Source organism: Diabrotica undecimpunctata, chromosome 6 (genome assembly GCF_040954645.1).
Source record: "Diabrotica undecimpunctata isolate CICGRU chromosome 6, icDiaUnde3, whole genome shotgun sequence".
NCBI classification, from domain to species: domain Eukaryota; kingdom Metazoa; phylum Arthropoda; class Insecta; order Coleoptera; family Chrysomelidae; genus Diabrotica; species Diabrotica undecimpunctata.
This window is the reverse complement of record NC_092808.1, coordinates 106,510,639-106,528,522: the sequence shown is the minus strand read 5'-3', so window position 1 is coordinate 106,528,522 and position 17,884 is coordinate 106,510,639. Positions and strand designations below refer to the sequence as shown.

Below are 17,884 nucleotides of genomic sequence, written 5' to 3'. Positions count from 1 at the left end.
CCTTAATTGTTTCTTCTCTATATCTTGAGTTATATTTCCTTCTATTCCCATACGTTGTTTTATTACATCATTTCTGATTCGGTCTCGTCTGGAAATACCTAAAGATCTTCTCATTGCATCCATCTCTACAGCTTCTATTCGCTTTTTGTTCTTTTCACTAATTCTCCATGTTTCAGCGCCATAAAGAAGAGTAGTTTTAATCATGGTCTCATATATATTAAATTTCCTTCCTTTCGTTATCTCTTTACTCCACAGTATACCATTGAGACGTCCTAAGACTTTCTTTGCTTGAGTGATTCGTTTTTCTATTTCCCGTGTATCAGTTCCTGTATTGTCAAAGGCAACACCCAAGTAGTCATAGCTCTGACAGCAGGAAATATGTTGTCCGTTTTCGAGGTCTATGTTATCTGACTCGTTTCCAATACAAAGATATTTGGTTTTTGTTGTATTGACATTAATTCCCCAGTCGTTATATTCTTCTATCAGTTTTCTTAGCATGTACTGCATGTCTTCCCTATCGGTCGCTAGCACTACCTGGTCATCAGCAAACTGGAGTGTATATATACATTCATTGCTAAGCTCTATACTGATCCTATGTACCTTTCTTTTCCATCTTTCCAATGCCGCTGCAACATATATCTTGAATAAGGTTGGTGAGATACAGCATCCCTGTCGCAAGCCTTTTGTAACCAGAAATTCTTCCGTTAGATATTTTCCTGTTTTTATCTGTGCCTTTGAGTCTCTATATAGTTCTTGTACAGCATTTATCAATGTGTGGTTGATGTTAGATCTTTTCAACGTTGTCCACAGTTTTGTTAAGGGGATGTTGTCATATGCTTTTTGCAGGTCTACAAAAGTAATATGAGTTTCTAGATTCTTAGCCGATCTTTTTTCTATTATTCGTTTAAGACAAAATACGTTATCGGTGCACGATCTTCCTGCACGGAACCCGCTTTGTTCTTCCTCTTCATTGTGCTTATATTCTTCCTCGATCATATTTCTCAAAATTCGTCCATACAGTCTGCTCAGGGTGCTGGTTACCGATATGCCTCTATAATTATTACAATTTCTTTTGTCCCCCTTTTTGTGTATTGAGGACATGTATGCCGTTCTCCATTGTTCTGGTACTGGGTGTCCATTTAGAGACTGATTGATCACATAAGTTAATATTTCAAATAGTTTATGAGTTCCATTCTTAAGCATTTCAGCATAGATTCCCTCAGGTCCAGCCTATACAAATTGTTCTTTAGTATTTCACAAAAATACAAATCTAGGGGAATTAAGTCTGATGACCGACGGGTCCATTTTATTGTACCTTGTGTACTAACCACACGTTTAGGAAAAATTAAATCCAAATAGTCTCTGACTGCCTGTGAATTATGTGAAGGACATCCGTCTTGTTGAACTCAAATTTCGTTTAAATTGATTTGAAGATGTTGAAGTGCAGGAATTATTTGATTTCGTAGTAATTCTTAGATTTACTGCGGTTTAGATTTCATTCGATAAAAATAGGGCCAATAATATGATCTTTTAAAATGCCAATCCAAACATTTAACTTTTGTGGATACTGCGTACGCACAGATACACTCATGCTTATTTTCCTGATACCAATAACGTATAATGGATCGATTATTTTTCCTGTTAACTAAAGAGGACTCGTCTGTAAACAAAATATTTTTCAAAAAAATATATTTTTCACTGGATTTGTTCATCATAATTTCACAGAATTCCATCCATTTAAAATTATCATCAGGAAATATTTCTTGAGCGGTCTGCAGTTCATAATAATGGTAGTTATTTCTTTTAAAAATATTCCCGTTTTTTTCATTCAAGTCTACTTCATCGGCAATTTGTCTACTTGAACACGGCGTCGCTTCAGTCAATGCATAGACCTGGGTTTCTCTAATTTGTCGTTCTTGACTAATTTTCTTTTGAAGAGATTGAACTGATGGGCAGCAGTTTTTACATCTGCCATTAGTACAGCCAAACTTTTCAAATTTATGAATTATTGCCAATACAGTTTTTTCTACGGGTATTAGCTTATTTTGAACAGCTGTAATAAATAAATTAATAATTTCTTTTACAGAGTGACCACAAAGTATCATTTTATTATTTTTTGTACTCTTTCTGCAGTGGTGTAAACAGTCGGCATATTGAATTTTTATTGTCACACCTAGTAGCTACTTCTCAAATAAATGAGAGATCTTATTTTAAACGAACTTTGTAGTACTAACTATAATTTTTTCCGTATCTGTTTAAAATTTAGTTAAACGAAACATAACTAATAAAAACAAACCAAAAGCTAACACAATGTTGTAGCATCATAAAAGAGTGGGGCAAAACATACTCTTTGTCGATGATCAAACATTTTGAAAGTGGGCTACAAAGATTTAGCCACAAACTATTTCTAGTGTGTAAGAATTTTAATACGAAAATATCGACAAAAAATTAAGTTATGGCATTTGTAGGGAAATACTCCATAAGAACAAGAGACATTGCTCACAAAATTGTCAGGTTTCAGTGTATGTGTGGAATAGTTCACAGAACTTTAAAAACGAGGCAAGAAACGATACAATGTTAAAATTTTACAGACAATGGCTACATCTACTCAGTTAGACAGATGTAAAAACTGGGTCATGACGCAAAAAAGTAATCTCTTGAATTCAAACTAGTCATGAGATTTCTCAAGACAAGAACTGAATATCTGCTTGATCAATTAGAGAATAAAAAATAAAAAACCAAATGGAAATAATATATAAACATAATATATGTTTAAATTGATAATTAAGATGATAATTTTCAAATCGCTAAGGGCGACTTTCTTTTCAAAATCAAGATATTTGTCATTTGCTTTGAACTTTGATTGTAAATCAACCAAAATGTTCTTAAAAAGACCGTGAAAGTACGCAAAAACAACGCCAAAAAGTTATTACAGCTAGTGGAGAACATACTACCTTTAATCAAAAAATGAATCAGCTGTTGCACACATTTTTTCACTTTTGTCACTAAAACTTCCCATTTTTACAAAAATTTTAGTAGAGATTTTTGGCATAAAACAGAAGCAGTAATCTATTTTCAAATAAAAAATTGCTTTTTATTTATTCTTTAAAATTAATTTTGTTCATCTTATTTTTTAGAGAAGGGTGTCCCATTCAACCTGGTTCTAGCTTGCAGAAAGTGGTGTATCTTCTTCCCTTACTATCTTCAAATAAAGATCGAAGGGGTATTGCTTTAGATGGCCAACTCAAAAAACAAGACAGTAATTTGGCTTCGACAACTTTGTAAGTAATTTAAGTTAGAACAAATTGATATAAAAATTTGGGACAAGACAAGTTTAATTAGATCTTGAAAATATGAAAATTCAGAAAGCCTTAAAAGGAAGAGGCACATTTGTTTGAGGAATTTATGAAACAAGATTTAGGGATAAAACAATAGGCTTTATTGGCTAAATAATAATATTTTTTAATTTCTGTTCCTTCTATTCCCGCTGTGTTTAATTCTATCCTAGATATGTGAAATTCTTCACTGCTTCATCATCACTCTTTATTCTAATTTGACTAATTTTTAAACTGTTGTTATCTGTAAATAATCTCTTTATAACTTTCTTTCTATCCTTGTCTGATGTTGGATACTTTCTTTGATTATTAAGGTAGTACCACCATGCGCTGTACAATCTGGATATTCGATATGATTGTAGCATATAAGTAATTTTATTTATGCAGCGTGTTTCATTTACAATCATGATATCTAAATGAGTGTTTTTTGTATAAAATACTATAAATGAAATAGCACGATGCATTATTCGTTAAAATTAAAAAGTTTCTTTGTTGTTCGGATATAAGGTTAGGACTACGCCTAAGAATGTTTCGGTGTTACGTATTCACTACTCTACTTTATGGCTTGGAAGCATAGACATTAAAACAAGTGCATCTGAATAAGTTGGCCGAGTTTGAATTTTGGTGTTACAGAAGAATCTTACGAATATCTATCTATCTACGAAGAACTATCTCAAAGATCTTTTGTCACTGTACAAGAAAATGGTGCACCTTGACGACGAACTGGATCGATATCTAGCAGAAGAACGAGAAGACAGAAATGTGGACATCTTATCTTGGTGGAAAGATAGCCAGAATAAATTTTATACCATGGCTCGTTTGGGCAGTTACTTTCTATCAATTTCAGCTACGTCTGTCCCAGCAGAAAGGCTTTTCTCCAGAACCGGCTTTACCATGAGGAAATATACCATAATATAAATATCGAAAACTCCAGGAATTATTTTCAAGAAATAAACTTCTTCAAACCGATTCGTCCCGATTCGTACGAAACATCAGAGATTGGACCCACACAAAAGGAAATGAATTAATTCATCAAGCCCAGAATAGAGAGAAATTTGCCATATTGATCGCCAACCTCAACAGAGAAGGCACTTAGGAAGAAACCGATTCGTAATTCATGTTTGAATCAAATGATGTTAGTAGTAAGAAAATCCCTTGCAAACTGCAGCAAATATGTCATCCAAAGGTTCTCGTCAAGGTTTTCTCAGATGCAACTGTAAAAGCATCAGAACTTTCACAAGTGTTCCTGATGAGGGTTGATATAACTCGAATCAAGTGTAGAACGATGATGGAATTCGAACTGAAATTAAATGCAATCTTTTGCTTTCATTTTAACGTGTTTTCTCTGTGTAAAGGGTGAAAAATATAGTGTTTTCAAAGGTGAACTGTAGATGCATATCGGAATAATAAAAAATTATTCCTAATATTGTTCAATAGCCTCTGTGTAAAAGATTTTGAATTTGCGGTTCACCTAATTCGCTATCGAAGAGAGGTCTCCCGAATTCTTGTTGCTTCGTATAGATGTCGCTGCTAGCGTACCAGGCTGTTATTTTAATTAAAACGGCCAAATACTAGAATTGAATTGTTGCGTGAATGATCCTATATAGTACAGTATCTGAAACAGTTTAAACGGGAGAAACTCAAATCAAATAGAAATTTTTACAAAATACATTGTACAGGAAAAGATGCTACTTATAGAAACTAAAGAAATTATTAAATTGATCTAATAATATAATTTTGATGTGTAATTCTTAAGACATAACACAAATATTGTTACTGGTGGGATGCGCACATATACAGATATGCGAACACGAATAATAAAAATGGAACAGATAACAATGGCTGGGTGCTGTAGCTTCCACTACTGTGGGCACTGCCAGGAACGGTTTGGTAGGTCCAAGGGATCATACCGCTTTAATCTCTTCACTTGTTGGTTGTGGAGAAGATTGTATACCAGGATGTTAGGATGCATGCGCAACCTGTTTTGATATTGTTCAGCAATTCTTTTGCACTCTTCAGAGACTGTTAGTACCTGAAGATCTCTATGTAAGGCGTCTTTCTGGATATACCAAGGGGCATTAGCGATTGTTCTCAGAGTTTTAGATTGAAATCTTTGAAATCTTTAGATTGAAACCAAACGGGTTTTATTATAACTTTGTATATCAGCAGCTTGTTGTCGATCGATAGGTGTGAGTTTTTTCCCAGCATCCAGTAAAGTTTTCTGTATAAAATTCCTAGTTGTAGTCTTTTCGTCCATATATGTTTGGCCCATGTTAATATTTTGTCCAGATGAATGCCTAGATATTTTACGTCATTTTTTGGAGTAAAGGATACCCATCGAGGTTAACTTGTGGACATACACCTCTTCTTAGAGTAAATGTAATGTGTGTGGACTTTGAGGGATTTACTCTAATTCTCCCCAGTTTAAACCATTCATTAGTTTTGTTTAGATGTAGTTGCAGTATCTCTGATGCTATTACTGGATTACTATGAGATGTTAGGAAAGTAGTATCATCTACAAATGTTGTAAGCGTAAGGTTATTGCTTGTTAGTAAGTCAGCCGTATATAACAGGTACAAGATCGGTCCGAGCACACTACCCTAAGGTACACCAGATTTGAGGGGGTTTCACTATAACTTACTAGATATCTTCTTTCTGTAAGGTATGATTTAAGCAGTTTGAAGTAAGTGTAAGGCAGGTTTTTCTTTAACTTCATACAGAACAGAAGTCCAGTGTGCCACACCTTGTCAAAAGCTTGAGAGGCATCTAAAAAGGCTGCAGTACAATATTTCTTGTTTTCGAGACTAACTCTTATTGTTGTGTATAATCTGTGAACTTGTTCTATTGTAGCGTGTTGGTTACGAAATCCGAATTGATGGTCAGGTATAAGACCCTTTTAGCAGACTTAACATAGCATTGAAGATCATTGTAATTATTCTGAAGCAATCATGGGTTAGTTTTTGAAGGACCTTACCTGTAATGAGATCGTATCCTGGCGCCTTATTGGATTTTATCTCATTTTTTATTATTTGTTTTACTTCTTTAATGTTAAATTGGGATTATTGGGTTAAATAAGAAAGAATAATATTTTAATATTTCTTTCTGATTTAACTCTAACGTTCCAGATTAAGTGTATTTTTCTTTTTAGGTATTAAACAAATTAGTCTATAATTCTGTTTATTGCGCATTTCTTCCTTAGACATATTTGCCTTTTATATTATGTATTTAATTCAATTCCTGCTTGATTATTATTTCCATTTTATAGATTGTAAAACTTCTTTGTTAGTTAAGTTTTAAAAAAAATAACAAATTCATCTGATTTAGATGGATATTGTTGGAAAAAATCAGGAAATAGTTTAAAAATTTTATCATTGTGTATAACATATTACAAATAATTATGTATTTTGTAGGTTAGCATCACCTGATCAGCGAGATGCATTCGGTATTATCGTATCTTATGCAGTAAAAATAAAATTATACCTAGGTGCACTCGGTGGAGAACTTGCTGCTGAATTACCATTTGTTTTGATGCATCCTAAAGTAAGTATATTGATTTACATTTTAAATTCTACTTACAGTTTTCCTAATTACATTATTATAGGATACAGGAATTCACGTATTTCTTGAACACATTCCTTTTCCTTTCCACGTCTTTTCCTTTTTATTCCGATATACTTACTCTGTACGAGTACTAGAAACAAATTCGCTAAGAATTTTGCTTAGTTGAGGAGATATGTTGTGGAATGCAATTTTTAGATTCCCCATGTCTCTAATAACATCTTTATCAACGTCTGTTTTGCCTTGCAATTCTTAGAAGGCACAGATTAAAGCGAAATTCTGAATTTGGTTTCGAAAATTAGTTTACGGATTTTATTATCAGATGTCGCTATTTGCGTCCATACGAAGCCATGTTAGAGTTGCTTCCTAAGACAGAAAAAAATTATTTTCACGTTCAGAGCGACTGCGAAAGCCGTTCTGATGAGGCCTATTAGGCCGAAATACGTATAAGCGGATGCTCAGGCGCCCTGTACGTGAAATCAAATCTTAACTGTCTTTTCCTTTTTTTTTCCTCTCCATATTATTACCTTTCGCATAATGACCTTTCTAGAGCCTTGGCATCTCGCACTATCCTCTTCCAGTCCTCTCGTTAGCCTATGTGTATAAGATTGGACAGGATGCTTGTACATAGGATCAGGAATAGCTTCACCCCCTGGATAGTTTGCTTCTTCGATAGCTCTTGGACTGTAGATTTATTTCTTCTATAAGGTTACTTGAAGGTAACTGCAGGACCAATCGTCTAATTGGCTTACCTTCATGGGTTCCTAAGTATTGTTTGTTTAATAAAACTCACCACATCCCAAAGACCATATATTGGCACTACCCGGACTACAATACGTTCAAAGTTAGTTACTAGTACATGATTTATTTATTTATTTACAACTCTCAACGTTCCGCTGCTAAATTTATGTCTTTCATTTTGAAGTCATCCTCCACGCGTTGATATGTATTTCAACGCTAATATCTAAATATTCTCGTATTTTATAGTAGGTCAATCGTGGACAAACATTATATTATTACAAAAAAGTATACCACTAAAGACACGAGGCCCTTTACAAATATCTACTTAATTTATTATGTATTATTATTTAAAATAAAATATATTTTGATATTAAACACCATGAAATCGCAAACTAAACTAGAACTTTATCAGTAAAGTTCACTTTGATTGTAAATTTTACTTTATTTGTTTTTATTATCTTTTATAAACATGCAATTTCACAAAGGGAGTAAGCGTATGAGGCCTGCAAGCCTGCAACGTCCATATATTCATTCGACTTTTTCTTGAATATATTTGGGCACATATGAAATACCATAAAGCTTCCATCTAGAGGTTTTATTTCCCTTTTGAGTGCTTTCTTAGGGTCTGTTTACCAGTTTTTGTGAAAAAATGTGGTATATTTCAGCTTCAGAACAACTAATGCAGCAATATCCTCCTTCCAATAATCCTCCCAGTGGAGGACATACCTACTTCAGGGATGTGCCCCTACCTCATTCTCTCTCAACTTCTGTACAGAAGAGAAATCATATCCTAATTTCATTCTTACTCAATACCTACTATATCTTACCAATTTTCCAAACCAACTCACCAACCCTCCTGGTAAGCGTGGCGTTTAAATGCCAAAACCTACTCAACATGAACAGACATTCAAGAAAAATGACCTCAGTCCTCGAAGCTCGCTTATTTCCAACCAAGGTATTAAGGATTCAAGGGAAGCGGGCAGACAGTGCGGAAAATCCCCGTGCTATAGGAGACTACCAAAAACGACGAACATTCCATGTAAATATATAGAATGTAAGAATCCTATCGACACATGAGAAAATGACGGAAGTGGAAGAAGAACTTAAACAGGTCAAATGGGATATTATAGGAATTAGCGAATTAAAACAAGAGGTGAAGCTCAAGTCAAATTAAAATTAAGCAACATCTTATATACTAAAACGCTAAGCCCTTTTCTTGTCCACCACTTTACTCAAAAACCATATTAGATAATTAAAATATTTTTTCGGAATATTATTAGTATTACGTATTTGTTACGTATATGTATTACGAGATTGTCAAGATATACTTTTGGTACAAAAATTCACTTCCGGTTTTGAGATGACCGGAAGTTAAAGTTTACTTTAAGTTTTAGACCCCACAATGTATATATGGATCGAAAGGTCTCGTCGAGACGAATCTAAATATGTACTTCCGGTTGCGATCCGACACCGGAAGTGACCCGAAACGCGCATAAAACGTCAAGATAGAGCAAATCTGACACCGGATTCGTGATCAGCATGCAAAATTAACTGCTAAATGATATCCATGTCGACATTTGATGAACTAAAAATTGCATTCCGGTTTTGAGGTCGACTTCCATAATCACTTTTTTTTACTTGCATTATTATTGATGAATGTTATGTATATTCTTGCTTATATTGTTTGTATTGATCTCTTAATTTTTCTCGCAAAATAAAAATTTCATTTAAAAAACTCGATGTCGAGTTGGTCCGCTAGTATTCCACTATAAAGGGAAGACAAAATCGACAATAGGGGAAATAGGTCTGTTAATGCACAAAAAATTACAAAAACACATACAGAGTAACAGAGTATTAATTGCATTTCCGCAAGAGTTATGTATATAATTCTAAGACTCGACTACAACCTGAAAATAATCCAGGTACACGTTCTCACTAACAATTACGAAGATGAACTTGTTGTAGCAAGGACCACTGTTTCTTGCATTGATCGATTACGAGAAGGCTTTCGATTCTCTGAGTTTGAAACAGTAGGTACTAGAAGCACTAAAACAAACCCGAATAGATTACAGGTACACGTCACTACTCAGAAGCATATATAAGAACTCTACATTAAATCAATGGCTACACAATAACACAGAAGGGACAAGTCTTAAGACAAGGAGACAATACTTCACCAAAATTGTTCACGGCAGCTCTAAGTTAATATTTAAGATCACTAAATGGCAAAATATGGACATCAATATAGATGAAGAAAAATTAAATCATGAGGTTTGCGAATGTCATTGTATTAATTGCAAACAACTTATAAGACACTATTTCTATGATACATTCGCTTAAAATTCTGTCTGAAAGTGCAAGATTAAAGACAAATAGGTAAAAAAAAGAAAGAAAAAGACTTACTCAAAATATATTTATTCTACCACTAACCACTAGTTTCGCATATTATAATTTGCTATACATCTTCAGGTCAACGGTACATGGTAAACTAAATGCTGAAAATATAATAACCCGTATTAGGGTACCGTTTGGTACAGAATATACAGCAATTTTACCAATATTATATGTGTATGATTATTAAATATGACTTTAAAATTGAATAAATAAACAAAGTAAAACTTAAGCGAAAAAACAATCTAGTAAAATTGAAATTAAATGAATAAATAACTAATAAATATTACTTACCTGCCGATACAAGGATTATTATTTAATGTTTGAGAAAGCATAGTTAAAAACTATTATGGTAAACTGGTGACGGATGATCATTGGTTTTAGTGTAACTATTAACTAATAAAGGGAAAGTTTTTGAGGGGAAAAGACATTAACAACTAAACTAGGAATGTAATTATAAATTAAATAGATTGTAAGTAAATCTTATTCTTATTTTTTTTACCTATTTGAAATGGACTCACACAGGCAACATATTCAAGAATTTAAGACAAACTTTGAGAAAACTAAACTTATTGCAAATCTCGTACTGGGCGAAAATATAACTATAGACAATAATACCATTCAACAAACAGATTCTTACAAATATCTGGGACAGGAGATCAAAATAAAAAAGTTAATCAAACACATGAAACACAAAAACGAATAGGCCTGACATGGGTAGGTCTTGACAAACTAAGCCATATTCCAAGAAGTTCAGTTCCCATGTGTCTCACGCTAAAAGTGTATAGCCACAACAAGCCATGGAATGTGCAATGCTGGGCGTGATCCTTCGGAACTATATAACAAGCCAACAAATCAAGCAAAGATCAGGCGTTCAAGATGTCAACGAAAGAATCACAACGCTAAAGTAGAACTGGGCAGGGCACAACAAGTACGACACCGATATCGAAAAACAGCCCCATTGTTTGATGTTAGTCATTCATCGATTATTCGAATATGTATGTATGTACAGCGTTAACAGGCCTTTTAGGCCCATTGCTGGATGTATAATTTCCATCGTTTTCTGTTAGCTCTGTCAGCTTCCAATCTCTGATTCCCATCTCTCTGACATCTTCCATCACTACATCTCTCTATTTCTTTCTTGGTCTTCCTCTCTTTTTTTTTGCCCTCAGGTACTCTCCAAGCAATATTCCTGACTAGTCTATTACCTCGCATTCTTTCTAGATGACCGAGTCATTCTAGTCTACGTTTTTTCACCACTTTTGTTATTGTAGGGTTAGCATACAAATGGTACACTTCTGTATTAGTTCGTCTTCTCCATTCTCCCTCTACTACTTTTCCACCAAACATTCTGCGAAGTATCTTTCTTTCCCATGCTTCCAATGTGTTCTGTATGGTTTTGTTCATAGTCCATGTCTCGGCAGAATATAGCATTGTGGGTCTATTTATAGTTTTATATACTCTTATTTTTGTATTACGAGATATATCTTTGGCCTTAATTATTTTGCTCATGGCTCCAGCACACCTGTTGCTCTTGGTCAGTCTCAGGTTGATTTCAGTTTCTTCCTTACATGTCTGATCAATAAGAGTACCTAAGTACATATATTCATCCACCTTCTCGAATTCTACAACTGATCCATCCTCCACCTCCAATTTAAAGGATCCCCTGGTGTTTATTCCTTTTTTGCTCGAGATCTCCATGTACTTCGATTTATTAATATTAACTTTTAGTTCCATTTTAGAGCTTTCCCGAATCAGTCCTTTTGCTATATTTGATAGTTCTTTTCCATTGTAGACAACGGGTCTCCTTGGCGAACACCTTTTTTTACTTCGAATTCTTCTGAGACTGTACCATTGCATCTCACAGCACAAATGGTTTGTCTAATTGTCATTTTTACCAATCTTATTATTTTTTCTGGCACTTGGAATTCTTTTAGCGTTTCTATTAATTTGTTTCTGTCTATTGTATCGTAGGCGTCTTTGTAATCAATGAAAAGTACTTGTGCTGAAATGATGTGTTCATAGCAATTGATCAGGATTTGTTTTAGCATAAAAATTTGATCGGTTGTTGATCTTTCTTTCCGAAATCCTCCCTGGTATTCTCCTAGATTCTTCTCTCTATATATTTCTAATCGTTTTTTAATTAGTATGGCGAGTACTCTATATATTACCTCTAATAAGGATATTCCTCTATAGTTTGCAAATTCAGTTCTATCTCCCTTTTTGTGTATAGGAATCATAATCGACTTATTCCATTCTTAAGGCATTTCTTCGGCATCCCATACTTCTAGTATTAGCTCACCAAGTTGGTTTATTAAGGCCTCTCCTCCATATTTTATGTTCTCTGTCACAATGCCGCTCTCGCCGGGGCTTTTTTGATTTTTCATATCTTTTATTATTTCTTCAATTTCTTCTCTTGTGGGCTTTGGCTTTTCTTCTATTACTATTTGAGGTTTAGGAACATTATAATTTTCTTCAGTAGCCACTCCGTCATTTAGTATCTCTTCGAAATATTCTTTCCACCTTTCACATATTTGGTCTTCGTCCACTATCAGGTTTCCTTGCTTATCTTTTACATTCATCGTTCTTCCCTGGTACCCAGTTTTAATGTATTTTACCTCTTTGTAAAAATTTTTCTTGTAATGTTCTTCAAATTTTATCATCCATATACTTTCGTTTCCGCTCCCTTAGGATTCTCTTTACTTTTTTTCGTTGTACGGCATACCTTTCTAGCTCGTCTTGTTTTTGTGATCGTAAACTTTTTAATCTCAAATCTGATCTTTTTTTAACTCTGTTCTACATTCGTCATCGAAACAGTGGTTTTTTCTAAATCTTTTTGTTCTTGGTATGTTCTTCGACGTTGCTTCCTTTATAGTTTTTGTCATTTTCAAGAACTTTTGTTGTATGTTACTCACAATAGTACTATCTTGTTTGCCATAGGTTTCTTGTATATCCTTTTGATAAGCCTGCGCTACCTCAAATTTTCGCAGTTTTTCAAAATTAAATTTACGTTGCACTTTCTTTTTCCGTTTATGCTTTTTAATTATTGCTTCTCTCATATTAATTCTAACCAAAAAATGATCTGAGTCTACGTCAGCCCCCCTGCACGTTTTCACATTTGTTATTAAATTGGTTAACTTCTCTTGTATTAAGATGTGGCCTATTTGATTAGTTTCAATTGATCCCGGAATTTTCCACGTTCCTTTATATTTTTTTTTCTCCTAAAATGCGTGCTCATTATTTTCATCCTGTTTTCAATTGGGAATGTAATCAATCTTTATCCATTATTATTTGTATGCAAATGTTTACTTTCACCCCCTGTTATGTTTTTATATATATCTTCTCTTCCGACCTTTGCGTTGGCGTCGCCTATAATAATTTTAATATCTTGTCTGGGCATTTCTTTCGACAATGATTCTAATTTTGCATAAAATTCATCTTTCTTTCTTCTTATTTTTCTTCTGTTGTGGCATGTATATTTATCAGCGATATCATGTTCTCTTTTCCTTTAATTCTAATTGCACATATTCTGTCAGATTTTACTACGAATCGTTTTACCTGCCCCACGTCTTCATGTACCAGAAAACCCGCTCCAAAATTCCTATTATCGCCTCCACTTGTATAAAACGTGTATGGACTAATCTTTTCGATGTTGTTTCCAGTTAAATGTGTTTTCTGTATTCCTATGATGTGTATTTAATATTTTTTAAGTTCTTCTATCTCTCCCTCCTCATATACTCCTCGTACATTCCATGTCGCAATATTTAGGTACATATTCTTATTTTTTATTTTGCTATTTATGCTCAAACTCATTTTCCTGTTCATCGCTAGGGTCCGTTGGCATAATGGGCCATCTTTTTCTTTTTCCACTATTATATGCCGTTTTTTGGGTCCATATTTCTAGAATTTTCTCGTTTGAAAGTACCATTTCCGGTCCATACCCATTTTATGCCATCCACAGTTAGTTTTTTGTACCCTATCTTCATATTTTTTCCTTCAGCTCTTAATTTACGATTTCCTGTCTCATGTGTCTTTCTTTTTCGGTCAGGTCATCGTTGATGAAGATCTGTTTTCCAGTAAGAAATCTGAGTTTGCTTTTTTCTTTCATTACCTTAATTTTTTCGCCATAATCCTTCATTTGTACCAGACATATATTGTTTTTTAGCTTCATTGCAGATTCTATTTCGACATCCTCTTTTAGGTACTTTTGTATAAAATCTTTTATGTTATTTTTTAAGAGTGTTTCATCTGTTGCGTGTATTGATAGACCCATAATTACTATGTTATTTATTTTCATCTGTTTTTTAATTCTCTCTCTACTTTGTTTTCAACCTGGGTTAATTTGTTTTTTGTTTCTTCCAATTTTTGAGTTATCTTTATATTTTTTTTAAGTGCCATCATCTCTTCTCTATATTCCTTATTTTCATTCCTGATTTCTTTCAGTTCCCCCCTCATCTTCTTGAACATGCTCATAACTTCGTCCACCTCCTCTGAATCTTCTTCCTTTGGTTTTCTTTTGCTTGGGGATCTGGCAGTTTTTTTGCTCTGCAGGCAAGGTGAAGTTGACCCTCTATCTTTTCTCTTGTTGCCTTCTGACGCGTTATCATCACTCTCCGTGTACATCATATCTGTTTCTAAGGACCGCGAAACGAACTAGATTCGATTCAACATTAGCAAGAATCGCATTAGAAGAAAAATAAATTTACTTTTATCTGCCAATCTCTTATTCTAATATTAAAACAAAATAATTGATAGAAGAATGTATTTTTGTGAAAAAATCATGGCAATGTGAGATGAAAATGTGACCCAATTAGAAGATTATTATTTTGTTTTCTGGTGAGTCCACCTTTACACTCCTCGTGCAAGCTAATAGTCATAATTGCCGCTATTTTTGTAGGGAAAATCCTCACTGGATGAGAGAAGAACATACACAATATCCTGAATAGGTTAATTTATGGGCAGGAATTGTTGGAGATCATATCATAGGTACCTTTTTCATTGATGGTAATTTAATTGGCGATCATTATTTAGCACTTCTCCAAAATATTGTCATAACAACTTTGAAAAACTTATATCCTGATCCAACAAACCCTCAAGTTTACTTTACAACCCATTTATTAATTATCGAATTTATTCCATTTGGCTGTTCCACTCTGTATGTTACTAACACGTGAAAATGTATCAAAAGGAACCGGTAATAATTTGCGGAAATTTAAATATCATTTACCTTTTACATTTTATAACAATAAAGCCGATTGTGGATTAATTATTTAATTAACTAATTAATCTTTCTTTTATTTTAGCCCAGTGCTAAGGGAAAGGTTATCCATGCAGACAGTCAAGCGGACGTTGAAACTTTTAAACATGACACCATTGATCAGGATGCAGATGATGATAAATGTGATTAAGCAGTAATCCAATCTCTTTCGTTAATAACTAATTAAAAAATAAGTTGTTTAAGAGCATACCATTTGTCGAAAATATAAAAAGTTCAACATAATACTAAAACACTGTAATCTACTGGAATGGACGAATAATATATAATTAATGTGTATCTAATAACGAATTGTTTGTTTTGCGAAGTACAATAAAAATGGGGTTGTAGATATTGTTTGCCATAGCAGTTAAAGATTGTAAAATACACTAAATGGTGATTCTTTCATTTAAATTTATATAGGTATTGTTTATTTTTAAATTGATATTCGAAATAGGATATTTTATACCTAAATGTATGAGTTATGTTAGAAAATCAGAAAGTCATGTAAACGGTAATTTTCTGGAGCACATCAGAAAACAACAAAAGTTCATGAAACAATTAGATAATATTTAATATTCCTCTGTTTACCTGCTTAGAGAACAATGTAAAACTTTTGGGATGAAATGTACACTTTAACTACAAAAGAAGATTATGATTCTGATCTTTCGGGTTAATATTCATCATAGAATGTATGTAGCCGACAAATTATTGCAAAAAACCTTATCTTAAGCTTATTACCAAGTCATTTGTATTTGAGTGGTGTCGTTAAGTTTTGAGAGGTATAGACCAAAACAAATGACTATTTATTTATGGCTATATTATTATCTGCTACCTACTTTTGTTAGTAATCCCATCAAATAGAAACGACTTCATAATATGACATGCAGATAATAAATTCTACAATAATTTGGAGGCGACTGTAATGCTCAGCTTTAATTTAATATTTAAAATATTTTGTTCAGTCATATTATATTTTAAAAAAATCTGTGCAAAATTATTTTAATACTATTTTTACTACTAAAATACTATTTTCCTGACGCTTGTCTTGTATCTATATACTCATATTATAGATTAATGTCAAAAAAGAGTGAATGTATTCATTTCTGTGATTGATGTTTTTCGACAATAAGTGATTCCAATATATTAAATGGGATGCTAAGAAGAATATATTCGAATATTACTAAAATTAAAAAGACTACACGAAAATCTAATGTACCCATTGTTTGTATCTTATAAAATATTTTGTTTAACACTTTCATTTTTAACTCTTCACTCATCTCTGTAATACATGTATCTATATATTCAGAGTTAAAAAAAAATTCATAACACGGCCTGATCCTCTTATCCTTGATAGAATATTCGTTGAAGGACATATCGTGAAATACCTCAACTGTAGAGAGAGTAGGTGGCAAGTCGTGCCTACCGCCTTTTTAGGTATATATCAAGAGGTCACTCAGGCGAGTTGTTCACATTTTTTTAAACAGTTTTTTTAAACCAATTTTTATCAATCAATTCTTTAGGTCCAGACAATTTTTTTATATTTTCTGGATCATTCTGAACAAAAAAGGTCTGTTGTAAGTAAGAAAAAAAGCAAAATGACGATTTTCAACGCTTAAAAACACAAGTTAAACAATGGTAATGGTCTTGCGAAAAAGGCTGTCAATATCTCAAAACAAATTTTAAGGAAAAGTGTAGAAATAAACGCCGATTTTCGCGAATCTGTAATAGAATATAACAATATAGGAATAATCGCGCTGCAAGCCTCTCCGGCCCAGATTCCCCAAAGCAGAACTTTACGAACTCAACTACACATAACTATAAGTAACTAATTGTAGTAAGCAGTTATAACCTCAGATACAAAACGCAACATATGAATTGTTACGCAAACAAGGGAAGAGTGCCCGTCATGTCATAAGCTCTTCATTAAGGATTACAAAATAATGTTTCAAAATGAAATAACCCTAAAATACTTATCGGGAAATGATAGAACAACGTTTGAACTTGAATAGAGGTCCTTGGTTAATTCAAAAATAATGTTTTTTGCTTGTGTTTTTGAGCATTGAAAATGGGATTTTTTTCGTTTTTCTTTGTTTTAAAATATCTATACCTCGAAAATGATAAGTTTACAGGAGACCTATTTTGTTCAGAATGACCCAAAATATTAAAAAAAAAATTGTCCAGGCCGAAAAAATTTATTGTTACTATTTGTTTCAAAAAAATTGTTTAAAAAAATTTTGGCAACTTTTCACCAGGGCGACGTCTTCAACCATATTTTGGGATATCTCATGAAAGTGATTATGAAAAAAAATCTCATGGGAATATTTTTTCGAATGAACCCGAGATTTTCGCATTGTCTATTAAAAATAAGACTCAATAGTGTATTATGATTCAGAAAAACATCTTTGAATACCATTTTTATCATTTTATTTCTGGTTCTATACTTCATTTTAATCGTTTCTTTTAACAACATATCATTAATGTATCTGAGATTTTTCAAATTGTCTATTGATTTTGATTCTCTTTCCTTTCGTTATCGTGTTTTGACTATACCTGTCAATTTCCAGTTAAATTTGTTTATAGTAGAAATAATAATAAAAATATA

At 33.1% G+C, this 17,884-nt stretch overlaps 1 protein-coding gene across 1 annotated transcript in view; it reads left to right on the top strand.

Annotated features, from left to right (window-relative positions):
• Arr1 (arrestin 1) overlaps positions 1 to 17,411 on the top strand; it is a 30,850-nt gene extending 13,439 nt beyond the window's left edge. Inside the window, exons 5-7 of the mRNA XM_072535069.1 lie at positions 3,138 to 3,281; positions 6,746 to 6,875; positions 15,329 to 17,411. Of these exons, the coding sequence (XP_072391170.1) occupies positions 3,138 to 3,281; positions 6,746 to 6,875; positions 15,329 to 15,433 (379 nt within the window). The 3' untranslated portion in view covers positions 15,434 to 17,411. The remainder of the gene's footprint in view (positions 1 to 3,137; positions 3,282 to 6,745; positions 6,876 to 15,328) is intronic.
• Positions 17,412 to 17,884: the final 473 nt, after the last annotated feature.